The sequence below is a fragment of the Anser cygnoides genome, chromosome 1, assembly GCF_040182565.1.
Source record: "Anser cygnoides isolate HZ-2024a breed goose chromosome 1, Taihu_goose_T2T_genome, whole genome shotgun sequence".
Lineage (NCBI taxonomy): Eukaryota > Metazoa > Chordata > Aves > Anseriformes > Anatidae > Anser > Anser cygnoides.
The window spans coordinates 37,530,597-37,558,020 of record NC_089873.1 but is presented as its reverse complement, the minus strand read 5'-3'; the positions used below and the strand labels follow the sequence as shown (position 1 = coordinate 37,558,020).

General features: G+C 43.7%; 1 protein-coding gene across 7 annotated transcripts in view; it reads right to left on the bottom strand.

Annotated features, from left to right (window-relative positions):
* HMGA2 (high mobility group AT-hook 2) overlaps nt 1–21,285 on the bottom strand; it is a 115,924-nt gene extending 94,639 nt beyond the window's left edge. For 2 of the 7 annotated variants that reach the window (XR_007163794.2, XR_010829544.1), the window contains exons 1-4: nt 20,406–21,283; nt 17,698–17,784; nt 10,165–10,215; nt 7,974–8,077 (exon numbers count right to left, since the gene is read on the bottom strand). Coding sequence is in view for 2 of the 7 variants with exons in the window: in XM_066992612.1 (XP_066848713.1) it covers nt 10,165–10,215; nt 17,698–17,784; nt 20,406–20,516 (249 nt within the window). In the remaining 5 variants the exon portion in view is untranslated. Of the gene's footprint in view, nt 1–7,973; nt 8,078–10,164; nt 10,216–17,697; nt 17,785–20,405 lie in introns of all 7 variants that reach the window. The other 5 variants (XR_007163793.2, XR_010829543.1, XR_007163792.2 and 2 more) reach the window with 4 other exon arrangements.
* Nucleotides 21,286–27,424: the final 6,139 nt, after the last annotated feature.

The following is a 27,424-nucleotide window of genomic DNA, read 5'->3' as shown; positions in this document are numbered from 1 at the left end:
TAGTCTCGGGTAGTAAGCCTTACATCCCAACTAACACTTGGTGCATTTCGAGTTTCAGCTGACAGCCACCCACAGTCCAGCTCCACAGCCTGGAGAAACCTTCGGAGCTACAGGACAGGACACAACTTCACTCAGGACTTCTCCTTTAAGCCAGGACAGAACACAATTCCATTCATAGTGCTCAAACCCAACTCGTACTTTGCTGTCTCGGAGTGGGAGCGCTCAAAGGGAGTCTGCCCATTAGTTAACATGAGGAAGAACCAAACCTACACCTTCTACACGAGTGTCTTAATCCTCGGTTCCTGTGCTTCCCTGGGTGAGAAACGTTCTCCAGCCTTTCTCTTGAAGCTGAAGTCTATGCAGAGAAAAGGCGCCAGAAGAAAAAAAAAAAAAAAAAAAGAAAGAAAAAGGCTATCGTTTGAGTTATTACTTATTGGTTAAGTTAAGTTAAGTTAAGTTAAGTTAGTTAAGTCTTAAGTTATTAGTTATTTAAACTTTCAAACTGAGACAGAAATGGTGTTCCACGCCATGTTCTCCAGAGTGGGCATTTTAGATCAGACAAGGAGCAGCACTAGGAATCTCACCCCAGATCTCTATGTGTATGCCTAAAACACCAGGCAAGGCTGCTTCTCGTTTTTACCCGCTGTCATTTGGCCCCGTTACTTTTAAATGCCCTGGGTTTGAGGAGTTCTCACCCAGACAAGCTCATGGCACGTCACTTCTCTTGGCACACAGGTTCGGCCCCAGCTGAGCAGTACTCAGGACCTTGGATCTCCGAGTGCTCCAGTAATTAGGTTCTTACACTAACGCTGGACTTCCAGTCCCCCTCCATCAAGCATCCATCTTTATGAGATGGCTAAGTAAATTACCCCAAGTAGCATGCTAGAAGTGCCACATTTCTGGTTCCCTATACAGTGAGAGGAAGTATAGATGTATTAATTCAATGAAAGCTCAGTGGATCACCTTGTGGAGAGTGGGATGGAGATACGCGAGGTGAATGGATCCCTCTCTGCACCTATTTCACATCACTGCCTGTAGAAAGGCTAAATAGAATGGTTTTGTCAAGCAAATTACAGCAGCTATCCCCTTCCAGGTCAGGCTCCTAAAATCCTAGTGAGGCAGTGTGCAACTTAGGTGGAATAGATTTCCCACAACAGCAGGCTACAAGAGATGAGGGATGGAGCCCAGGGATGCCTGTGTTCAGAAAACGAAACCACATCCTTTCCCTGCCTGTCAGCTTAAAGTGGCCAGCGGCTGCCCTTGCACAGCAGAAAGATTACCTTCCTAGACAGAAATCACCGCAACACTGAAACGAGGAAGAAACCTGCCAGCCTCTCTGCACTGCAAACAAGGAGATCATATCCTATCAACAGCCTCCAAAAACAGCAAAGCTGATAAGCATTTTCTGTGAAATCAGAACGGTTCTGAACAGGCAGTAACAGAAAAATGCAAAACAAACCGCACATTATGAGCATTACCAGCTACAGCACCAGGATTACACGTTCCTCAACGTATGGCTCTTTCATTCAGTCCTGCATCTTCCCAGGCCTTGGTGTCCTGGTTTAGGGTTCCCTCTGAAGGCTGAAAAATCTGGGACTTTAAAAGATCTCTTCCTCCTTTACCAGCAGTGTCACTACTGCATCTTTAAACCACTACACCCCATATCCTAACCTGACTATTTGAATAGTAAGGTCTGCATTGATCTCAATCAAATGCATTGACTGCAATTTCAGTTGGATTCTTGTCCCCCTATTTTTATTTTTATTTTTTTCCCTTTGTAGTCTGATGAATATCTCAGACAGGTCTTGGGATAGAAAAACAGGTGCACTTGTAAACACTATTATAAACTGTGCTCCCTTTGTATTTATAATTGATACCCAGCATAAAATAAAGACAGCAGAGAATGAGTTGTGCTAACTAAATCACATATAAAATACATCACTGCTGGTACAAAAAATATTTTTTCTCCTTCTAAATTGTGTGCAGCAAAATCAGAAGCCACCTCCTGGTGAGGATATTTTGTAGCTATTTACTGAAAGAAGCTCACTTTCTTGTTGAAAATCTAGCATTGTGCCTAAAATATAATACTGAATGGCAATTTCAGATGAGACCCACTCCCAGGATTAAGGAAGAGGACATAATACTTGCACTTACAGCATGTCATGACTTTCATTCAAGCACCTGAAAGCATTTTCCAAATATTAATTATTCCCATACTAGCCTCCCCCTAGTCCTTCCAGGACAGGATCAACCCTGCATTCCTTCAGCATCCACATCTCTTGCTTGGGTCTGTAAAAAATGCAGAACAAAGTCAAAAGTATTACTTCTCTTTAATTATTATCAGAGTTCTTAATTGAGTGGAGTGAATTCATCCCCACAGGGGATGACTGCCATTTCTAAGATGGCCCTTTTCTATCTCTGGCAGAGAGTAAACCTGGTATTTTCTTGGACGGGTACTGTATTACTGAGGTGTGCAGTTTAAAACAGAATTTGGCACAGATACATCAAATAAGGTACGTAATTAGCCAGAAACTAGAAGAAATCCTAGAAGTCTTGACTCTGATCCTTCTATCCTGGATTACGCTTTATCACACGGGTTTTCATTCCCTCTGCACCACTGCCCAGAAGAAGGATGGGGAATGGAAATACTACCTCCGGATGAGGTGGCCTGGCATCACCTTGTCCCATAGCTATGGCTCAGACCAGCTAGTCCTGAAAAACAGACCAACCACATTCAAAGCATTCAAGAAACTAGGCACTGTGGCACTGTGACTACATCTGACATTGACTGAACTGGTACTGGACTTCTGTATGTAATTAGGTTACAAAGAGGAGAAAATACCACGGATATGCACACTATTTTCAAACACTTTTCAGGTTTATATTTGGGTTTGGTTCAGGTATCAAACCCCTGCTGGTGCCAAACCTCTCCACTCTACCCTGCATTTAAAGAACACACACATCTTTCCAGTGTCTTACTCCTACCTGTCACTGCCCACCAGCTAGACGCATGCTAGAGATACTGTCTGTTCTGCAAACTCATCCCTCAGTTTACAGAAACAGGTAAAAAACACCTATTGGTTTAAGACACAGAATTCAAAAGCATGCTTCCCTCCCCTACCCAACCTGCTCACAGCAAGCTGTACTGAGGAAGGATGGCCTTGAGCTGCAGGCACACGGCAGCGTGCCAGGAAATCTGACTGCTATTCCTGGCGCTTCTACAGATTTCCTTGGGCAAGGCAATTAACCTTGTGGAGTACATTTTCAATGGAGGTGAGGCCCTGCTCCTCTTTCTGCATTCATAACGTTTCCAACAGCGAAAATGGAATTGTAGGAGCAAGAATGACTGCCTGCACTTTTTACTACCTGATATGCCTTCTCTGCCAGACAGTCGGATGCATGATTGCTGCGGATAACCCTGCCAGCAACAAAACACGGACTTCACACACCGCAGGTGCAAAAATGCCTCTGGATGCTGCCACGAACAGCCCCACTGCTCGGTTTCCTTGTATGTAAAATGGACAATGAGGCTTATGAAAATCAAAATACACAGCCAAACAGGAAACCATTTGCTAAAGTACTTGAACACCTGTTATCTGAGATCATAAAAAGGGAACAGCTCAGAAATTCAGTTTACCTTTTACTACAGGTGCTGTATTTTTTACTTTCAGCATTTTTGCCCATTAAAATTTCCTCAAGCAGAATAAAAGATTTTCCTTTAAGAATTCTGAAGTGACAATCAAATTCAAAACATTGTTTAGCTCAACTGGACATCTTGCAATATCCCTTATCAACTGGACATCTTGCAATACCCCTTAACAGAAGTGGAAGCAGATTAGAGAATGAGTGAAATATCCTTTTGGTAATATACATTTATTTTAGAAAAGAAAGATCATGGCTAAATTTCCTCTTGTGGTCTTCAGGAAGACCTGCACCTGAAATAGATGGTGCCACATCTATTTACACCTACAAGGGATATACTAGGAGATTCTGAGGAAGGACAACAGTGGTGTCTGATCTTTGCTTAGACAAGCTTTCAGAGAAATGAAGACATATACCCCTCCAAACACAGGTTAATGTAGAACATATTTTAGTGTAAGCAAGTACAAGCAAGGAGATTTTTTTTCCTTCCGCAGAAGGCTGAATAGAAAAAAAAGACAAAAATTGGCAAAAAAAAAAAAAATTAAATATCTGCTAGGCATAGGAGAAAAGGTTAATAATCACTAGTGCTGCTTTTCTCAAAATTTTCAGCTTTCGTGAGATGATTTCTTTTACAGAACATCTGAACTGCAAAGTAAATACCTAGGTATAAAACTTCTACGGCTTTTAGTTCATGCTCTTTATCCACTCTTTAAGTTTGAAGGAAAAGTCAATACCCTGGTTTTCATAATTGCAAAAAACTCTTCAAGCCCTTTAGACGACTGAAATGATGACCCCTCCCAGATGACAGTGTTGCCTGCAGTGCAGGCGTAAAATATGTTCATGACAGAAAATATTTTATATTACCATGACACAAAATAATACCAATGACCCTAACAAAGAAGGTAAGGTAGTTTGGAAGATTAAAATGACAGCAGCATGTGCAAATTTTCATGGTGGGCTTCACAAAAAGCCATAACACCACATATATTGCAGTCAAGTTACAAAGACACAAAGTAACAGAAATTACATTATTCTCCCAAGTATGAGTAACAGATTCTTTACCTTTGATATCTCCTGTATCTGTAATTACATAAATAGCAACTTTCTTTTACATTCATCATCTAATACATGTGATTTAAGTTTTACCTCAGTCGTGGTTTGCTCCAAATGGACCATAAAATAATTCCCTCAAACAAAAATAGGTTCTCATAAAAATGGCAGCTCTGGCCTGGCTTAGGTATGCACTGGTAAGCAGCTTGCTGCCAAAGGTGGGATTTCCCTCACATAGCTTTTGCTGTCTAACAGTCAGGTTTGTGCCTATTTTTTCAGCTAGTCTTTCCCAATGGCAAAAGATTGCCATCTCTGGATGGGAATTCACCACATCCGAAGCAAAGCCTTTCTGAGGGCAGGACGCACCACGATCGCAGAGCACCTTTCTCTCTCCACTGCCTAGCGAAGAAGCCTGCACGCCCTTAAGCACATCCAAGACTGCGCCTTTACATAAGACAAAAACGGCTGCACTGAGTGAGAAATGAGCAAAATTGGTTAAAAAGCACATCACGTAGCATGGCAGTGCCAGAGAGAAACTTCTAGTTAAATAATTGTTTGCAAAGACTCATTACAGACAAGAAATAGCCTCAAAACACCGATGGCTCTTCTGGTATTCCTGTTAGATTATAAAGAATCTGAGGCCGGGGGGTCTCTGGATAGGTATTTCTTCAAAATTCAGAACCTCGTTTTCCAAATCTTGCAAGTGAAGGAGGATTAGGAGCCCTCCGCCTGGCTCAGGCCTCCTGGAATGGCTGGAACAGAAACGTCTCCTACGCTCCATGCTTACAGCTTGATATGTCAGCTATGTCAAAACTGCAGCGGGAAATAATCTGAGGAAACACTTTGCAGAAAAAAGCATTTCTGTAATGATTTTTTAAACGTGCTTTGGCATAACTTAAACTGACTTTCGGTATAAAATGAAATTCTGCCCTCGTTAAAAAGGGGAAAACCTGAGCTTCAGAAATACTGTAACAGCTAGCTAATCCTGATCGGATCAGTTAAAACTCCTGTTTAAGGAAATTATGTTCATTTCTGATTATCTTTTACCTCCAGCAAACTGAAATGTGCTATCTAGACCATCTAGGAGAAAACAAATTTCTTGAAAGACAGAGAGGTTTTCTGAACAAATCACAGTTCCTACTTGAGTGTCAGTGCCTGGGTGAGCATGCAGATGCTTTACATGCACATCTTGTCTTTGGAAATCAATTGATTCTGTCCTCCTATTACGATCATCCAGAACCACATCTTTCCATCCTTTACAACAGTTTGATGGCATGGCATCAGCTCCCTCTCCTCCCAGCAAAGTCCTCTTCACAGCTGTGAAAAGCTCTGGGCTATTCCTTGGGTTTTTTTAAGCAATTCTGCCATGCCACGGTGGATCTGTGGTTCAGGTTAAACAAGGTGGATGTGAAATCAGACAACGCCAAAAATCTATCTGAAGACATAACAAAAACAATGGAAATCAAATACAAACACCCTTTAAAGCATAAACTTCAGAACTGGGTTTCAGATTTCTCCATTAAACCGATGCCTGGGAGCTCTAGAAGTCTATGAAATTTCCAGGGGTTTTCAGTGCATTTCCTCACAACAGACAGCAGGATAATTGACTCATCACTCTCCTGCTCTACTCCTGCCCCGATACTTTCAGTCAACTTCTAGATATACACAAATAAAAAAATGAAATGAAATGAAATGAAATGAAATGAAATGAAATGAAATGAAATGAAATGAAATGAAATGAAATGAAATGAAGTATCTTTGACTGTGAGCTCTTTGCACAGGGCTGTGTGAAGCCACTGACAAAACCATTTGCTGATTCCACAAGAAGCAGCATTGGATCCCAGTGGAGAAAACCTGTCACTAATGAAATCAAGACAAACCTTCCAGTGACTTCTGGGCATGCTTAGGAATATGACTTTATACCTGTAACATAAAACAATTCTGCTAATAAAAAACAGGCTACTTTACCTTCCTTTTCCGAGTAGCAAAGGCTATTTCTGCACTAGCAAACAACATGGATCAGCAGCAGGAAACAGGCTGATGCTGAGGACCAAACTCCATGCCAGGCACCTTTCAAGGGGTTTTTACTTTGCTTTAGCTTAGTCCTATGTGTCGAATGCCTACTGGACTGCGTTAGGTGCACTACAGGAGCAGGTCTTCCAATTTTGTTTCATTCAAAAGGAATCCAGCCCATGAGCTCTGGGACTGCTCTGCAATGCAAACAGTAACTGGGGGCAATTAGGATATCTGTTTCCAAAGCACACTCCCAATTTGACCTAAGATGCTAATGCAGATGCATCCAAAGAGCTTAGACCATGTTCCATCACTAAAACCTCTAAACTTACAGAGTACCAAGGTCATGAAGAGTTTTACCTCCCTCCCAATTAATAGGACTCACAGTCTTCAATGCATTTCACACATGTGCAGCAACTTACAGTGAAGATGAGTTCTCCAGCAGCAGACACTGTGTTTCTGATTCCAAATATTTTCATTTCCCATCTGTGTGATCCTTATTACCTTCAGGATTTTTATTCAATTAGCCTTTCACATTTGGAAAGCTCTTCTATGTAGCTGAGTATTTTATTTTCAGAAGAGTTTGTCACTCTTTACTGTCTGCTCTGCTTACAAGGGTCTTCTTTTCCTTGACAGCTTTGCAAAGCACTCTTTATTGCTCTGAAAAATTCACCGCATGTCTCATACGCCTGCGATAAACTGGGTTCCTTACCTTCTTCACTAGGGCTCTCCCTCCCCCCTTCCCAGTTTTATATCAGTCAAGAAGATTTACGTCTCTTCTAAAAAATAATATATAAATAAATAAATATGTTGTGAGTCACAAACATTAAATACTTAATTTGAACCGGCAGAAAGACCAGCTACTGGAATTCTGCAGCAGTCTGTTAGCTCATATGTCTCTGCGTGCGCATACTGAAGGAAACAGCAGAAATAATACTTTACAATTTGATGAACAACATATGACACTGAACCTCCAGACTTGCAAAAAAGGGTTACAAACTTAGGAAAATACCTGCCAGGCAGAATTCTGCCCTCTCCAAGAAAAAGAAAATCCAAACACTCCTTACTTTAACTGAAACAGAACTGTTATCATCAAGGTTATACAGAAATAAAATGGGATTAAGGAAGAAAATAATCATTAGGGACTTAAGTGAAGTTTGGGTGATAAAAAGGGACGTTTTCTGAATACATGAGACACAAAGGTTGATACTGTGCCATCTGCTTTTAGATAGAATCCTTCTTTGATTTCACTTATAAACTTTACTTACAGTTGGCACCATAGTGGCTTGTAATAATTTAACTGTATTTCTGGATCACAGTATCACTCTCCATTTCACCATGCAGAGAGAAGGAACCCTGAACCTAATTTAAACTGGAAAGAGAGAAGAAAGAGAGGAAAAAAAGGCACGTTTGGTTCTCATAGTCTACAGAATTATCTCAATGCAAGCTGCAGATATGAGTATTATCTCTGAAAACCACAAGAAGCAATCATACCATTGGAAGAAGCAGATAAAAAGACCATGCTTCCAACAGACAGAACAAGAAAGCAATAAGGACTTTGAGAATATGCCTTAGTTTCAAAGAAATGAGTGCAACTTTTGTAAGTATGGGTCTCATAACAAAGTAATGTGTATCCCTACTAAATAACCAATAATTCCCATTTCTGTGAATCAGATTATTCATCCCAAACCAGCCCATATTGAATTTAATGCTTCCCTGATACCGCCTATTCTTCCTTCCCCATAAAGATAAAAAAATAAAAGGGAAACATTCTAACCTAAACATGCCACAATTGTTATACTTAGCCCTTTCCACTGAAAGCTCACCTTAATTTCTGATTAATGAGCACTTGGGAGATAAACTCTTTTAACGTTTCACCCTGCTACATTTCCCCTTTTTGCAAAGCTATTCAACCATCCCTATTCAACCATCATGCATTTCTAATTCGGTGGAGATGGCTTGCCTGTTATAAATTACTCTCATAAAACAGCTATTTCTGCTGCTTCCCCTGGGACTGCACCCAAGGTGAGGATCAAGCCAGCACCACTTAGCATCCACATGTGCAAGCTCCGAACTGAACGGGAGGAAGCAGGCAGTAACTAATCTATGTTTTACTGCACTTGGCATTTGCCTGCTGCAAGCCGCCTTTGGGAACATCACCAGCACAGGTAGGTTTGAGGAAGCCACCTTGTTTCCTAATGCCAAGGAGCTGCTGCACGTACCTGAAATCTGCCTGATCTAAAAACTACCAGCACAAACAACACATCTGGTATGGATGGGTCTGTTTTCTCTGCTGAACTACAGAGATGTCCTGGAGTACTTTATCTCTGGACAACGCTACAGAACTAGTTCTTAACGTGACTGTTATAGCCCTCTCTCCTGTGTTTAGCTGCTGATACTCTGGAGAACGTCAGCTGTAGTTTTAAGGACCTTCTGGTGCCATTTGAGCCTTCAGAAGCATACATGTTGACAGCAGTGTTAACATCCATCCAAAAGAACTGAACAGAGAAGGGGAAAAATGACAGGACTGGAAAACTGAGATGGGGACTGATGGATTCAAAAAAGAAGTTTAGAGAAGAAGGTTTTCCACAAAAAGGAAAAGGTAACTACAGAAGGGAAATCAGAAATGTAAACTTATGAAGGAGCAAACGGCCACAACCTTCCACACGTTCTAATTTTTCAAGTGGTATCCTCACCTCCTCTGAAAATGTATTTGTGCATGAAATACACACGCATGAGAGGTAGACATCAGTGACAACACAGCATTTCAGGTATCTGAGACTGAGATCTTTCCACGGCCAAAGAATCAAAACACATTTGTCCATGGCCACATCTACAGGGTAAGTGGCCAGGAAAAGAGGAAACTTTAAATGAAACGTATTACTGTCACTATAATTATATGAAGCACAAAGATGGCCAAGAACAGAAGAGCTTAATTCTAAGTGCGACTATGCTGCTGTTCATTTCTGCTTTCTCACTGGATTTAAGGAAGATACACTGTATTTCCACGGAATGTGGGACAAAGACGTTTTGATTTTTTAAACGTTACCTTGTACAAACTACATCTGAATGTTATCGCCTCTCTTAATCACCTTCTTATGTCTGATAGTGCCCCTTTAACCTTTGTTACTCCATTACTGAACAAGTTATCTCATTGTTACTCTTTTTTGAAGGAAGAATTTTGCCCCTTTCCATGCTGATAAGAGACACATAAATATTCACTCCCGACAAACATTCAATAGTAAAGTGTCTTGAGCAAACTACCAGAGTCTAAAGGTAGGAAGCTGTGGTTAACTTCTTTGCTATCTTAACCCTTTAGTCAATCCACCAGAACAGACACAGAAGATGGATGCTCTTTTCACAGACAAAGCAGAAATAATTGTTCCCTTAGAGAAAGGACTTTATAACATGCTTTATAACACAGAAAATAAATCAAATTATTAGAAGTGGAATATCTACCCATTTTCTGGGCCGCCCTCTGGGTCGCTTTTCACCAGTGGCTTCTGCTTTCTGTAAAGGGAAAAGAAACACAACATGTTTTATACCCCAGCATTGTTTAACAGCCTTGGTTAACTAGGAACTCCTTTCCTGTAACATTATCCATAAGTGTATCTCTAGGGTGGCACCAAGCCTCCCCCTGGCTCCATGGGTTTTCTGGCAGAAGGTGATTACATTTTTTTCTGCCATTTCCAAGCCCATGTGAACACCTTCACCTGCACCCAAGGGTGCCCCCAGCCCTGGTCCACGGAGGATTGGGACCTGCAGAACCCCAACAGCGTCACCTCTAGCCTTTCACAGGCTGTCAGGCATCACCTAAAGGTACTATGTTAGACGTACAGCCCGTTTCAAGCCTGAATAAAGCAATTTATAGCAGCCACAATTCCTTCATTTAGTCTCATGATGTTTGTGCATGAAGCGTGTTTGGACAGACTGCCACCAGGAACGTGACACTGGGAAGTAACTCCTCTACTTCACGTGAGCTTTTCCAGGCAGACATGCATCCTTAAGCTCTAAGCAAACCCATCACTGCTCCAAAACACACCTTCCCTTTCAAGGTTGAAGGAAACAGCATGGAAGGTGCCCTAGAAGTGACAGTGATATTTATGTAAGCCCAACAGTTGGTCCTGGAGCTTAGCTTAAAGGAAATTTGGGTTCAGCTACCAGCCTCTTCCATGCACTCGCTGTGTGACACTGTGGCTAGCACTGCTTGCTCACTACAGGAAACTACTTACAGGCCTTAAAATGAGAACTGCAAGTTATTTTCTCTAGATGGGCTCTGCCCATGCACACACCTTGTCAGGTAAATAATCCTGTCTCACTAAGGTGATCAAGATTTTGCCACCAGCTTCGGTGAGAGCAGGACTTGTGCTGCACAAGAAGTCCCTAAGAGTGAACACTTTTAGCACGCACTCCGTAAACGTGCTCCCAAATTTCCATGAGCTGTTTTGCTTCCAGTTAACTGTATGTGTATTTGATTTGCCCTCAGAAATCAACTGTCTCATTAAATAAATCACTCGCCGATCAATCTCTGTAATGCACACTGTCACCTAATGCTAGGCAAAGCAGATCCCTCTGCAAGAGAACCTGAGACGAGGAAGCAGGGGAGGAATCTCTACGAAAAAGCTGTACCACAAGTTAAATGCAATTACCCTGAAATAAATATCTCACCAAGAAGAAAGCTGTGAAAAATAAAATTCACACTCCTAAAGGGCAAAATTATCACTCAGACTTGTTAAAAGAGTAAACTTGCTCTTTAATCGTTTATACCAGCGTTACATGTAAGGTGAAACCCTCTTATGAGAATACTTGTTAAAATGCATTTGCTACATACTGGAGCTGTCTATTTCAGAGTTTTGGTGCCTTTTAAAGTGTTCGTTTTTTCCAACCTTATTAGTTGAAGGATGCAAAAAAGGAGGTGTTTTGGTTTTGAAAATTTGTGCCCCCACCCATTTATGTTTATCTCACAAAATACAGGGCGTAAGCCTAGAAAAAAAAGATCAGCTAAAACTGTTCCTAACAGTTAATCTGCACCTGACACATTGTGAAAGGATAAACACCATTTATTTTCTTCTGTATTCACTGAAAGACCCTTTATGAAAAACCTAACTTTTTGGAAACTGAACCCACTTTGCTCTACCAATTAACACTACCCAAAGGTTGACAAGAGCTGTAAGCTTAACCAGGGCACACAACGCTGCCTGATGGGCTGGGGGAGCTGAGCAAAACCCCTGATGGGCTGGGGGAGCTGAGCAAAACCCCGTGCCACCGTCCACCCCGGAGCACAGCACAGCACGGGAGTGCCAGGAGCTGCTCCGGCCGCTGGCGGTGCCTGGCCCCTGCAGCGGGGACCCTTTGCGCTGAATGGCGCTGTATCCCTGCTGCATGTGATTTCCACCTCATGTCAGAAGAAAAACATTTCCAGAGTCCTTATCAAAACCAAACCTTTCCCAGAGGTGAGCTGAGCAAACAGCGGGGCATGCCAGATACTATGTTTTGGTACGGGGCGATTCTGTAAGTAAATAGGAGGGTTTCCATAGACTAAACTGCAGAAAGTGAGCGACGGGAACCTCCTGAGTGGATGTTTTTATCTCCATTCTGAGGGAAGGGAAAGACAAAGCACTCCTGGAACAACCACGAAGGAGTAGTGGCAGTCCAGCAGTGATAATAAAGGCGTGAAGTTTAGGAAAATATTCCCCCTCTTCCCATTTGGATTTTTTATTTTTTATTTTAGTTTGAATTCTGCAAACCTAACCCGTATTTTCTCCAACAGCACAAGGCTGTCTTTTAATGTCAGCGCTTGAAGAAAGGTTTTATTGCATATCAGACAAATAATTCAATGTTTCTCCATATCATTTTCAAGTAATTAATAAGAACGGGAACACGTAAGTGCTAAAGCTTTGCTTTTCCTCTTAAATAGGTATTTACATAATCTAAACCATGCTAGTCCGTTGGCTCTTTGCTTTAATTGAAGCGTTGCCTCTGAAGCTAGGAACAAATCCAGGGAGAGCCCCAAGCCACCCAAAGATCACAAGGATTCCTATTTGGGCAGCAAGATGCAAGTGCTCTCAGCCACCTTACCCACGGCAGCCTGTAATTGCTTAGTCAGAAAGGAAGCTGCTGCCTTAATCCTCTAAAGCACTCTCTGAAATTGAGATGTGTTTGGTCAGGCTTTCCTGAGCGTTCGGTGCTGCGCTAGGAGGCATCCTCTTGTTCTGGACTGCTGAGACACAAAATTACCCAACTTAAAGAAGGGCTGGGGACGTAATCAAACCCAAGTTTATGATACTTATATATATGTGGATATAATATAAAATTTCTTAAAACCAATTACATAAACATTTCATTGTTGCTGTGTCGCGTTTAACTGGATTTACTTGTTCTTCAGTACAGGAAATGATATTTTTGACCCGAGTGAGAAAGATGGCCACTCCAGCCACCGCCATGTCGTTAACATGTCTCCGGACAGATCTGCAGTTCATCCAAGCCCTGTAGCACGATGCCACCAAAGCCTGCTTCCGAACGGCTGCCATCAGCCGCTGTGGTACCCGACCGCCCAGCATCCCTGCATCTCCCCGCTGCCTAACTGGGCCAAGCCTGAGCAGGAGCTGAGGCTGTACTACTGAAGGCAATTAACAAGACAAGACAGGTATAAATAATTGAACGTGCTCTTCAGATATCTATCTATTGTCAAGGAAGATTGCGAATGCAACAGAACCCAAATTTTAGGAACTCTAGCCACTGTGCAAAATGATCTGGAGACCTCAGATAGAATGTGCCAGAGCTGAGGTCTGGTGGAACAACTGCTAGGTCCCAGCATGAGGATCACTGCTGCCAAAAGACCTTGTGCAGAGCAGTGTCCCTCTCCTACAAAAAAAAAAAAAAAAAAAAAAAAAAAGTTCTTTTTGCTCTTCATTTTTCTTTCTTAGAAGAAACTTAAGCATTGGCTGGATACAAACATATCACACTTTTCACGTCATGCTTTACCCATTTTAACTCTAAATGGGAGTCAGTCTTCTCCTGCTTTACCCATCTTGCTCAAAACATTTGTGGTCCCTTACTCTTTAGGTGCAACAACCATACTACAATCCCTTGATAAATCTGAACTCATGTTCCCTTTAAGCCTGTTACGACTGGTGCTGGTGAGAATGAATGAAGCATGGAGAAGCCAAATAGATTTTCATGAACCAATTTAGGGCAGAGTCCTGGTCACGTGCACTTTTTTTTTTTTTTTTTTTTTTTTTTACCTTTGGACTGCTTAACTCAGGGACGGGGTTTTCTACATACCAAACTCTGGCCACGTAGTGAGGAGACAGTAGTAACTGTCATCACAGAGAGACTCCACAAGTTCTGGAGAATGGTATTTCAAGATGTAGAGGTACCATTAGTGAAGTTCACTACATGAATAACTACAACAAAAGCCACAATATGTCAACTGAAGACGAATTTTACAAAAAAGACTTTATTTTTGGATATTCCTGGGATACCTTGACATTTTCTTTTGAAACAAACACACAGTAGTTACTACCCCCTGCCTTTTTTATTTATGTTTTTGACCCAACAATTGTGTTTCTTCCTTCCAAACAGGAGAGTATTTATGCCCATACAGTATTTTTGTTAAGCCCAGCTACGGGAGCTAAACAAAGAGAAGCCCCTGAATGCTTAAGGGAAATGTGATGGGCTGGGAACACAACTCAGCCTTACAAATAAAATTCAACCACACAACGCCCAGGAAACTAGAAAGGAACATCCTTACTATGATCCTTCCACAAAAACTCAAGTTACTCATTAGAAAAAAAGAAAGAAAGAAAGAAAAGTTTCCCTTTCTTGCTAATTTTTTACAAATATTTTAAATGAATAACAGAATGACTTGTTTGAAGACACAGACTTGAATAACAGTCTGATTGTGGAGACTCGAGTACAAGGTGATAAGAACCTTTTTGTGTCTCTCTCTTCTCATCTGCTAACATGTTGTGTTCGTTCTGTTCGTGAAAACTAAACAATTGAGAAATTATTTGTTTTTCCATAAAATACAGCTTACCCTTTGTGTAACATAAGTTAGGTATGTGTGATATGCAAACCTTTTTTTTTTTAAAATCGTGTATTACCTAAAATTAGAGTAACTGCCACATTATTAGCTATCCAATTGGTCTTGCAACATTCTGTATGCATTGTCAAGTTTCACATTGCTAATTTCCTAACAAGCACAGTTTGTTTTCAGATGCCCCAAGGCCAGTTTACTAAGACCAAACACAAGCTCTGAAAGCTAAAGGAAAAAAAATTAAAAAAAAAAAAAAAGTCCCATGAACCAAGAAATTTTAAATCCACAACACAATCAGCTTCTAGGGTAAAGCGTCCCTCAACTGATTTAAGGGCATTTGCTTTTTGAAGCACAGCAAAACAAAGCCCCAGCAATCGAGTATTTTTAACTGACTGCCACTTTGTGCAATGCATTTTTAATTGTGATGTGTAATGGTTTGCAAGAGAACACCCCATCAATTAATCACGAGTGCCTTCTCATGTCTATTCGGTGGGTGCTAGTGGCGTGCGTTTATCTTACATGTTGTGAACACTACAGAACATTTCAATGAGCTCACTTTGAAAAACACAGGCCACACACTATTCTGCAGAAATTCCAGCAATTTCCAGTTGCGTGTATAGGACCCATGTTCACAGGCACAGGGTCTGAATTGAAGTTAGCCCACTTCTGAGAGTTGAGACAGGGGGTAAAAAGCCTTAAATAAATATATGTGTGTCTATGGATGTGTAAATATGTTTATCACAAAATCAAACATATAGCTCACTCTCTTAAGAGGCGATACCCTCATCAGCAAATGAAGCTTTCTTACAGTGTCAAAATCTTTCCATCCTTATTACTGGTAGAAAAACTATCAAAATTAGTATTAGATGCTTTGAGATGTCTGGTGAGAAGCTGAACCATTTTAGAGAGGCTTAATTATCTATTTGGAAAAAGAGCTAAAATATTTATCAGAAATGTGATCACTGACTTTTTTCTAAGAAGGCTTTATCACTGTTTTATGTTTTAGGAGATTTATCAAACATTTACATATTTTATCTATAAACCTAGAAACAAATAAAAGTTGTAGTTACATACCCCTCAAAGATTTTTTAATGCTAAAAAGACATGTGATCTTTGGTCAATTTTTTATAATATCAACACCCGAAAAAAGTTTGCTTTAATTAGGGCAGTAACTTGATGCATTCTGAAAATCAAAACGTTACAATGAAATTGCTCAGTTCATAAATTAGATTAAAAAAAACAACTGTATGTACCAGAATCATCTGGAAAGCTCTTGAATTGATATACTTACATATGTATGAAAGATTTTAAGTTATTTTCCATTAAAACTGATTTTCAAATCACTCATACAAATGAAATAATGTTAATATTTCTTTTAGAAATATCTTTTGAAAACACATTTCTATGAATTACTTAAAATTTAATCTTATTACAAATATTTCTCCTAGGAAAGCCAACACTCCTAAGAGTAATATTTAAAATACTAAAGCTCACATTTGGACTTACTAGACTAATAAAAAACTGCTCTCTCCCTTTTGAAGAGTGAAATTTAAACTTTTTTAAAGTGAATCTGAGGAACATTTTTATTATATAAAGAAAAAAAATCAACATTTTTAAGCTCACTAGGTTGCAGCGTGGCTTTGATATATTTTAAATACTTAACTTGTAAAGCATTTTTACTAATTCATGAACTTCTTGACAGAATATACCGCTTTTTCCAGTTTAGAATGTAAAAAAAACTATTTTAAATTTAAAGGGAGTTGGAAAACGTCCCTCAAACAAACGCTGAAAACACTTATAACAAAACAGACATGAAATCACAGTCACCCCCTAATAATTTAATATTTATCAGGAGTTGCTATAGTAATTTATAACACTGAAAACTATCAAACTTAATATGGTCAGGACCATAGGCATACTGAAAAATGAACCAGAATTAGATGAGGCTACAAATATGTTCCACGCACATTTTGTCAAAGATCTACTTAAAAGATACTGGTACACTTAAGCAGTACAGTTCACTACCAGCTTTTGCAAGCTTTTGTTTCCAATTTAGTACCTGTAAATTAGTGCTAACTGCTGTGTAACCATCAACATAAACAAAACTCCAGTTTTTCTTTCCAAGGCTATACACAACTATTTATCTTCACTAGAAGAATTCATGCAGCAAGGTATTATCTGCCTTGATAGCACAGTTTTGTGACACTGAGCTTTCCCAAGTTCCAATAAAATTAAGGCACGTTTTCACACTGTATTTGTGATGTGAAGTCCATGCACTAAGTGGAGGGACTCCAGTGAGCTTGTACTATAGCTAGATGCATTCAGAGCCACCATAACACAAGTTTGCTCCCATCCCCAAACAGAAGTAGTGGTTCAGAAGACTAATAGCACTGCAAGTAAAAAACTCTTTGAAAGTGATTACTAAATGGTAGGCTTTTACTGTAGCTCACAGTTTACTTTACCATCACATTTTAAAGCTGTAAATTTCAATATATGCACTTATTTCCATCAACACATAATTGGATTTTCTTCTAATTAACCTGTTTGACAAAACACTTTAGCTTTAATACACAGATTTGGTCTGTAGAAGTTAACGTCTGCAAGTCGGTGAGAAATTAATCTTCCTCTCTCAAAAACCTTAATCAAGCAAATAATATCCCTAATATTGATCTCCTTACTAGGTACAGGAGATCTCAATAAATGCATCAAATGCACTATGTTATTCCACTAATCTGTATGCTATTCAAAAAGCAAGCTGCCCTTATGGGTTCTGTGCCTAGGGTCGTCCTGCAGCATGTTATTTCCAATCTTACAAATGCAAAATACATGCTCTATGATGTAGCTGCCATTATTAAAAGGGTCCCAGCCCCACAGTTCACAGCCTAAATGACTGGCTCTTTTGCCACCAGTTGATGAAAAAACAGCATTAGGAACTCCCTCTTTAATAATCTCACCTTCTGGGCTGCTTTAGAGGGACTCTTGTTTTTGCTTCCTTTGGGTCTTCCTCTTGGTCTTTTAGGAGATGGTTCACCAGTTGGTTCCTAAATACAGGAAAACATGCTATTGTGGCAAGAAGCTACAGCTAACCAAGAAGAACTCAATGATAAACTACAACTGAGCAGTTACTTAAAGCACGTGAATTAACAGTATAAATAAATGCAACAATATTTAAAATGCAACATGAAAAATTAAACAACTCAAAGTGAAGAAAAAAATGCATTTTACATAATAAAAGAGTTTAACTTTCCTTGTAATTGCACACACACACACAAAAAAAGAATAAAAAGAGTCTGCATACTCTAGCAAGCTAGTTATATGAGAAAACACATTTTTAAAAGAAGATGGCTATAGCTTCCCTCATGCAAGAATGATTATTTGAAAATTAATACAGTTATCCATTTAATGTCAATTGCATTTCATTATAACAAGATACAGTTATCATATGCAGTTACTAGCACACACTTTTGAAAAAAAAAAAAAACACAAAACAATGCTAACTACTGGAAAAGTAGAAAATAAGCTTAAGACTATTTTCTCTCTCAAGGGTACAAATAATTTGGGGGGATTTTTTCTGCAGTTCTCAGCTCTGCGTTACATTCGCACCTATTGCAAACAGAATTGATCCGAGTAAAATGCAAACGCTAAAGTTTCTTCAAATGGAGCACTAGCAAGCCAAAAAAAACCTGAGGATGTAAAATATCTGAAACAATAACAACAACAACAACAAACATCTAAAATTACTGGGCAGAAGCGATGATTGTTTTCAAAGTTTTCTTAACTAGCTCCTCTGGCTGACAGCAAACAACCAGTCCTTAAAAATGCCCACGAATTACTACGAGCTCGGACTCCAAATATTTATTCAGCGAATCACAAATACTATAAAACTCTTCAAGCCTTCAATATCATACATTTCTCTCGGACTACGGGAGGTGGCAAATCTAATTCAATGCGGTTTGTTAACTTAGACCAGCTTAAAACCCTTCAGCTTTTCCACTCCCGGGGAGGCTCAGGGTGCAGGCTCAGGCTGGGGAGGCTGCAGAGGGGCTCAGGCACTGCACAGCAGGGCTGAGCTCGGCTAAGGAGACGCGGCTTGCTTTCTCTGCCATACATTCAAATGCAAAAAAAAAAAAAAAAGAAAGAAAAAAAAGAAGAAAAAAAAAAAGGAAAAGGGGTGGATGGGGGAGAAGGGAAAAAAAAAAAAAGTGGGGGGTGAAGGGGGGAGGAAAGGGTACCAGGCTGATGCTGGGCACGGAGCCGCGGGCGGTGAGCGAGTGGCACTGAGGGCAGAGCGGTAAAAGCAGGGGCTCCGCTCGCACGGCTTTCCCAAAAAATAAGAATAATTTAAAAAATAATAATTTTTACTTTCTGTGTGATTTGCTGGAGCACACCGGGGGCTCGGCACCGGCTTGCCCCCGGCCCGGGGCTCGGCTCCTCGGCTCTCTGGGTGCCCCCGAAGCCCCTCGCAGGCTCTCGGGGCTTGGAGCCGATGCTGAATGAATGGGGCGAGAGGTTTTAAAGCTCCGCGGAAGCTTGGCTTTTAAAAGCGGCTCCCCGGGCGGCCCTACGACTTCCAGCCGCGACTTCCGAGGCAGGGAAAGGGCCGCGGGGAGCCCCGGGCAGCCCCCGAGGAGCCCCCAGAGCCGGGGGCGGCTGTGCCGGACGATGCGACAGCGGCACTCGGGTGGGATGGGATGGGGTGGGATGGGATGGGACGGGACGGGATGGGGAGGCGGGGGGGGGATAATGCGCGAATCTGGCAACCTTAGCGCGGATTGAGGTCTGGCGAGTCAGAGAGGAGCCCTGCGAGTCCCCTTCGGGGCCCCGGGGGGAGCCGGGCGCCGTCCCCGCGCCTCGACCTGCCTGGGAAAGCGGCGCAGCCGAGGCAAAAGGTGTTGCAAATGCAGGGCAAGCCCCCTCCGGCTGCCTCCCCCACCTCCGTCGGCAACGGGGGCACCTCTCTGCAGACGATGACGGGGGTGAGGGAGGAGGTGGGGAAGGGGGGGACGCCAGGAGAAAAAAAAAAAAAAAAAAAAAGAAAGAAAAAAAAAGAGAGAAAAGAAAAGGGAAAAAAAAAAAAAGCCAACCCTATGCGACTTTCTAGACACCCTCCTCTCCCCCAACCCCAGGATCTAGGGGCAGTCAGGGGCTGGGCTGGTCAAGCTCGGAGGCGGCAGCAGCCCCGGTGGGACCCGACACACGCACACACACACAGCACACACACAGCGCGCACACACACACACACACACAGGCTCACACTCACTCACACACACTCACTCACACACACACACACACACACACACACACGCTGAGACGTTGCGAGGGCTCGCAGAGGAGGGAGCCCGGGCGAGCCCCGTTTCCCCCGCTCGCCGCTTTCGCAATTTCAAACCCAGCTCGAAAGGAGCCAGCGAGCGCTGGTTGGTCGGAGCCTCGCCGCTCCATGTTCCCCGTCCCCATTGAAAAGCCCCGGCTCGCCGCCCGCACAATAGCGAAAGCCCCGGGCGGGCTCCGCGGCCCCGCCGCCCGCCCCGAGCCGCCGCCGGGCGCTGCCCGCCCCGCCGGGAGCCCCCGCGCCCCGTCCCCGGCCGCCTGCACCGATACGTACATGGTTACATGCCTACAACACTACAGATCTGCGGCTCTACGCCTCTACGCGAATACTGACTTGTGGTTGCTTCCTGGGTCTGCCTCGTCCTCTCTTCTGAGGCTCTGCGGTTGCAGGTTGCTCCTGGGCAGCAGTGGAAGGCTGACCGGGTCCCTCACCTTGTGCACTCATCGTGACTTCTGCCGCTCAGCTTTGAACCGGGTCTCTCCAAAGCACCTTGGAACGGGGGGGAATCAAAAGGAGCTCTTGCTGCTTTTGCTGCTCGCTGCCACCACCACACCGGACGTCCTGGTGCTGCCAAAAAGGAGAAGAGAAGGGGAGGAGGAGGAGGAGGAGGTGATGGTGGTAGTGGTGCTGGTGGTGGTGGGAGAGGAGGGGGAATGGAGCTCTCCTACAATTTAGGAATGGTTAGTAACATGAAGCAATTCAAGAGAGGGGAGGTTTAAAAAAAAAAAAAAAAGAGAGAGAAGAAGAAATAAAGGCAGAGTAGTAGATCGGAACCCTGGAAATGCGAGCAGAGAGGGAAACACTCCGAGGGTAGTCGGAGCGAACCGAGGAGGGGAAAAAATCCTACAAATTGAAAGCAAGTGGTGGCTATCGCGCTTAGATCGGATCAGGACAAATTAAGATAAGACACACTGAAAGTGGACTGAGAACACTGCACGGTCTTGCCAGAAGCATGCACCCTGGGAAGCCGGGGATTTCGGCAGCAGCGGGAGCAGCGGGCAAAAAGCGCGATCATTTAAAAAATAATAATAAAGCGATTTGGGAGATTGGGAAGAAAAAAAATGAGGGGGGGCGGTCCTGGGTTCGTGTCTGTGATGTGAGCTGCTGGGACTGGAAATATTATTATGCGAGTCCTGCCCACGGACTAAACTAGGATGAGGGTTTTAAAAAAAAAAAAAAAAAAAAAGGAGGAAAAACCACCTTTACCCGTGGGTGGAAAAAGCAGGAGGGGGCTGTGCAAAAAATAAAAAATAAAAAAAGGGGGGGGGGGGGAGGAGGAGGCAGAGCGAAAAAAAAAAAGGGGGGGGGGGGGGGAACCTAGCTGGCTGGCGGCCGGCCAGATAAAACATGAGAAAGCCGGCGGCCGGGGGAAGCGGCGGCACAGCACGGCCCGGCCCCGCCGCCGGGTTGAAAGGCCCCGGGCGGGCTCCCCGCGGCCCGGCCGCCGCCGCGCAGGGGGCGCGCAGGGGCTGCGCGGGCGCGGAGCCGCCGCCGCTCCACGTGGGCGCCGCGGCGCGGAACAAAGGCGGCGGGGCCGGGGCCGCCCCTGGGCCGGGCCCGCCGGGCGCCACCCGCGCCCCGCCCGCGGCCGCGGGGGGATGTGCACCGGGGGGGCCGGAGGAGGCGAGAGGTTGGCCGGGAGGTGCTGCCGGGACAGCGCCGGGCAGCCGGGGAGCGCCCCGGTGGAGCCGGCGGTGCCGGTGCGGTCGTACCTGGGCTCCAGCCTGCGTCCGTGGAGTTCCCCCTGCCCCACGGCTCCCGCGGGGGTCCGCCAAAATTGGGCGGCCCCCTGTGGCTCCCTCCTCGTCCGGTGCTGCTTTGGGATGGGCAATGCGAGAGAGCCCCGAGGAGGGGACAAAAAGTGTATTTTGGTATATTGCCGGGCTAGGTGCTTCAAGTGGTCTGAGCAGGCTACACACGCTTAGACGTCTATAGATAGGTGAAGAAATACAATTAGGCAAAAAGTTGCTCCAATCAAACATACAGCAGGCAGCTGAGTTACTTTCTGTGGAATAGGAAAAATAACACTGCAGACAGATGGGCTAAGGAAAGAGTAATCCTAGAACACTTCTTAAGGCTGCAAATATTCCCGAAGTGTGCTTAATCCAATCACGAGCCTTCCAAGCCCTCTTCCCTCCCGTCTCCGAAAGCAACGAGCTATGGAAGATGGACACGGTCCACCTGTTAAATCTCATAGCTATCGGAAAGGTCTTACCCAGCCCCAACGATGTGTTGTAAAATGTTCAGTTCCCATCACGCCACAAAGAAATCTGAAGGTCTCTGCGTCCACTCCGTACATCAAAAGGTTAAGCTGCTGTATGAGATCAAGAATCCAAGTGGAGATTGTAAAGTCTATAGTTTAAAGCGCAGCAGCAAATAATTTTTATAACATCCATTAATCTCTTTGGAGCGTATTCATGTCTGTGGAAGACAGTGGTACATGCGATTGCTAAAAACCTGTAGCTCCAAAGCTGCTGTCTCTACAGATTCATCCCATATGGGCTATTAGTAGTTCCATTAGTCTTTCCTCGAGCAGTTCTAGTAACAATACCATGGTCCAAAGATTTTTACATATAGCCATAAGCAAATAATCTTCACATGGGAGCAATGTTCCTAAGCTCACACTTTGAAAGCTATTCCGGACATGAAAGGTCTCGGCGCTTGCGCTGTGCCCAGCATAACGGAGTTGTGGCCCTGCTGGGGACGTCCGCCCACAAATTCACGATCGTGACAAGGCTTAGCATCAGAGAGTGGAATGACTACGGGTCTGACTTCCATTCAAAACTGTCTTCGTTACTTCCTTATCCAAAAGTTCTTAGGTCATAAGCCAGATGATGTTCCTGATGGTGGGTCTGGGAACATGGGCTTGTCTAGACTAATGCAACATCTTGTCGTTACATCATTTATATCCAGACTACCTTAACACAGGTAAGCACACAACATCCAGAACCCAGAAAGCCTGACTCCCTGAAGTGGCTAGCGGAAGGGGGAAGCCAGAAACAGCTCTTGGTTTTGTTCCAGATTCCTTCCCCAAAGAGATGTGGTAACTGTTCCAATCCGTCCTCTCTACGTATGGATCGCTGCTCCATCCAGAGCAAACAGCAGTAAACAGAACTGTATAACTCATTGAAGAGAATACAGCAAATCTACCGGAGTAGAAAAGCTTTCCACAAACTTGGGTCTGAGATTTAACCTTTGGTCTGTCAACTGAAGTATTAATTGTCAGTGCTTTAATGGTTTTTCTTTCTCTGGAAGCATCCCTAACAGGTTAGGTTACTTAAAATAAGTCCTGGTTTCTACTCTCCATGAGCCTAAAAAGCCCGGAGATTTCCACAGAAATTAGAGGAACTTCCTACAAGGTCAAGAAGAAGAGGGTAAGGTAGAGGTTTTGCTACCTCACCTGCAACACTTCTCAGGAGGCTGTGTGTTATTCTGAAGCCAGTGTGACGGCTTGCAGTGGGTTCAGTGGCCCAGGGCTGCCTGGTTCTGTTCCCGGGGGGGGGCTTTTTCAACCCTGCACTCTAACAGCAGCACTAATGTTTTGCATCAGAGCACAGAACTCTCCCTTTGGAAAGACATCCCAGTCAGCAATAGCAGGCTAAATAGGTGTTGGAGGTTATACACAGCCGCCAAGAACCTTCTTCCCTTGCTTGCTTCTTCATCTGCCTCCTTTTTCACAAGCCTGTGGGTACAGAACTACACCCTGTAAGTCAATGGGCTTGTGCTGTGGACCATCAGAGGGAGATGCCACCTGTAGATGTAGTCGGTGTGATGGACAGCCTGTCACTGACTCTACAGTGCCCGCTTGCCATGCATGTATGGATATGCATGCATTTAGACAAAGAGTGGAAAGAGTTGGGCTATACCTCCTCTCTGCTCAAGGGAGTCCTGTTCCCTCCACCCTACTTCTCATGGAGTACAAGCTACCCCAAAGGGACAGTGACAAGGCAAGTTTGGCTTTGGAGGAGATCTCTGGCCAGGGATGGGAGAGCAGATGGGAAAATTCAGAAGAGTTTTTCTGCCTGTTTCCTCAGCTCTTCAGGGAGCCCATAGATCTGCATGGCCTCAGAGAGCTCCTTAGAGGAACAGTCTTGGGCTACAACTGTTAAAATCTGCCCTTTCCATACGTGCCATACGTTGGGTAGGTATTTCACTTCTGTGGCCAAGCAGGGCGGGCAGCCAAAGGTATTTACATGGTCAGAAGCAACAGTGGGTACCAAGGAGCTGGGAATCCTGATGCTCAGTTTCTAGAAAACCACCCCTCCCAGGAGAAGTACATTTTGCAAATATCTTTTGGATTTGCAGGAAAAGATAACTTTCATTTTCCCTGGTTCTTTTGGAACAGGTTCCCTTTGGTCTTGGGGAACACAAGACAAGGAGAAGAGCGGGCACAGGAACCTTGAGGGCACCGATCAGATGGGCATAGCCATACCGTCATGCTCCCACTTGCTCCTGCTCATCCAACTGGTGGAACTGGCAGCGGCTGCTGCCTCACAGTCAGCAGTCTGCAGATGGCTGGGATAATGCTTTAGGGAAGCATGACTGCAACTGACAACCAAGACCCAGAAAAGAACATTAAGGCTCGATCTCAGGCCTTGTCTGCACAAGGGAATTTTCTTCCCTCCTCCAAATTCCCACCATTGCTCATATGAATGCAGCTGCACAATTGTTAGGGATGCTGGGAGTCATAATATATGAGTTTTCATCTCGTCAGCCATTTGCAGCACTGTGTCAATTAACCCTCCTCAGAGCAGGGTTAACTGATACAGTGCTGAAAACGGCTGCTGGAGCTGAAAGCTGCCTATACTGAGGCTTCCATTGTTGCTAGCCCTGGTGCAGCTGCAGGGGAATCAGCCCATGCAGGGTTATTTTGGTAACAATTCCCCAACCTAAAAACAGCCTAAAAATGCAATATGGCCACCTCGTGGGCCAACACATGCTTCCACCTCACCTCAACAACTATGCACCTAGGCTGTTGCCCTTGGTGAGATCTTTCTTACAGAGGGCACTCTCTGTACTTCTGTATGAAATACCCAGTGGGTTTCACTTCAGCAAACTGGTGGTTTAGTCCTCACCTGCCCTGGACTTGAAGATGTGTGAGGACAAAGAGCTAATTATCTGGTAGTGTCTTTTCACTGATTCATACATTCGTTAATTCAAAACTGCACTGTCACTTATAGATTTTTATTTTTTTTCCATTTTTGAATGCAGGTCTAGCTGTTTTCTTTATCAGTGGAGGTTCTTGTCCACCAGCAGTTTTGGTTTTTAATGCTACTGAGTAAGACCTTATTTACACAGCACCGTGAAGACTCAAGCTGATTGTGATGGAGTGAAGTTCTGTTTGGAATGAGCGGGCTTGGCAGAACCAGCCCCACTTGTTTCCATGTGCTTTAGGAAGCAGCGGGCTGGTGACATGGGTGAGTTTCACCCCATACCGAGCAATGAACACTTCCAAAAGCCCCTCTCTATCCTCTACCCGCACCCACGTCCACCACTAACTAAAACTAGGAGATGGTGCTTTGCATTTGTTAAACTTCTGAATAGCTATTTATCTGACCAATACCAGCAGTCAGTTTTTTTTTTTAATTTCAGTTGGAAGTGTGAAAATGTTGAAGCCCAGGCTCAGCAAAAACCTCACTGAAAAACTCTAGCTCTCTAAAACCCTTGATTAATGACAGCCTGGTTTCATTTCATGCTTGGCATTTTATGCAAATAGAGAACATAGCTGTATGCAGACTGCATGTGCCTATAAATATCTGCAGAGGCTCAACGCACCTGCCCAGGGGAATGACAGAGAAGAGCCAGAGGGGATGCCATCTACAGCCACCCACCGTGGAAGCGAGCCAGAGACCTCAGCTCAGGGTGCTGGGGTGTCGGACAACATCTGATTTGGCAGAAACCGGGGTATAACTGGGAATTTTGAGAAAGAGAAAAGGAACTGGCTTGCTCTTCCTTCACCTCTGATGCTGCTGTGGTGGATACTCTGCCTGGGATCTCTTTGGGTGAAGTGAGGTGCCTGCAAAGCAGGTGTCATGGCAGTCCCTGGGAGGAAGAGGAGCAACATACCCACTGCTCTTTAGCTCAGACCCAGCTGAGGGGATGTGTCACAAAGTTCCAAGGTCATAGCTGTCACACAAGGAGCCTGCCTCTTGGTGAGCATATTTATATATTTGCTTAAATGGTTCGCATTAATCTCTTGAAAGGCTCTTATAAAAAGGGTGAAGAACTCCCATCACGAATCCCAGTGGAACTGGATTTCTCCTCTCCCTTAGACCTTTTCCCCTCCAATATTAGGCTCAGTATCTTGCATGTGTTTTTATATGAAACTCTGTGATTAAAAGTACTTAAGACTGGCTCATTTTTCTCTGCAATGAGTTCAGTTATTTCCTTTTTATACCTTCCAGAATTTACTATACCATATCTAAATATTGGCTGCAGTCCACATGTTTTAGATCATGCTCTATAATGGTCCTGTTGTTACAGAATCCTTTGTGTGTGTGAGAGAGAGAGGGAGTGAGGGAGAGAGAGAGAACATGCATATGTGTTGGAAGGGAGGCAGGGTGCATATAATTGTTTGGAAAGAGAAATCAGGGTATATTAATTCCATAAGTGATTTCTGAACTGATAACATAAAAGTGATATAAAAGTGATAAAAATAGAGAGCAGTGAAATTATAGACCTCCAGTGCCCTACCTTGCATGTGTGGTAAATAATACTTCTGATCACAACATGTTACTATGCTGTATATATTCTACCAATAAAATGACTCATTCGTCTTTCATTGCTATATAATTTTAAAGATCGGATTTATTGTTGTCACATTTCCTCATTTTTACATAGGTTCTAAATGTAAACTCTTCAATCTGAACCATACAATGTGTTAGTCAATTGGATGCTACCTGAAGATGAAACCAAGGCAGCAGCTGAACGTCCTTCTTCGTTACACAAGAACCTCATTGCCTGCTAACGACCACACAGAGAATGTATACGTGTAGAGCAAGTTGGAGATCTTAAGAAAAAGCAGGATTTGATGCCCAGACACATTTTGTGCACAGCAAGCGTGAGTCAGCCCCCGGCGCATCAGATGAACGAGCCCACGCTCACCGCAGGCCAAGTGCCCTCATGCTCGCGGCTCTGGAGTCACAAGCACGTGGCAAACTCACACCCAACTTTAACTTCTGGTGGATGAGCCCTAAGGCAGTCTGCAGGTGATGTAAATTCAGACCGCTTTTCCACAGGGAGAAGTTCTCAGCCACCCATAAGAGCAGAGATGCAAAAAGCCCTGTGCTGACTGTTCCACTCATCTCCCACCCTGTGGGGCGCTGAGCCAGGGGTTAGGCAGTTCAGAGGGC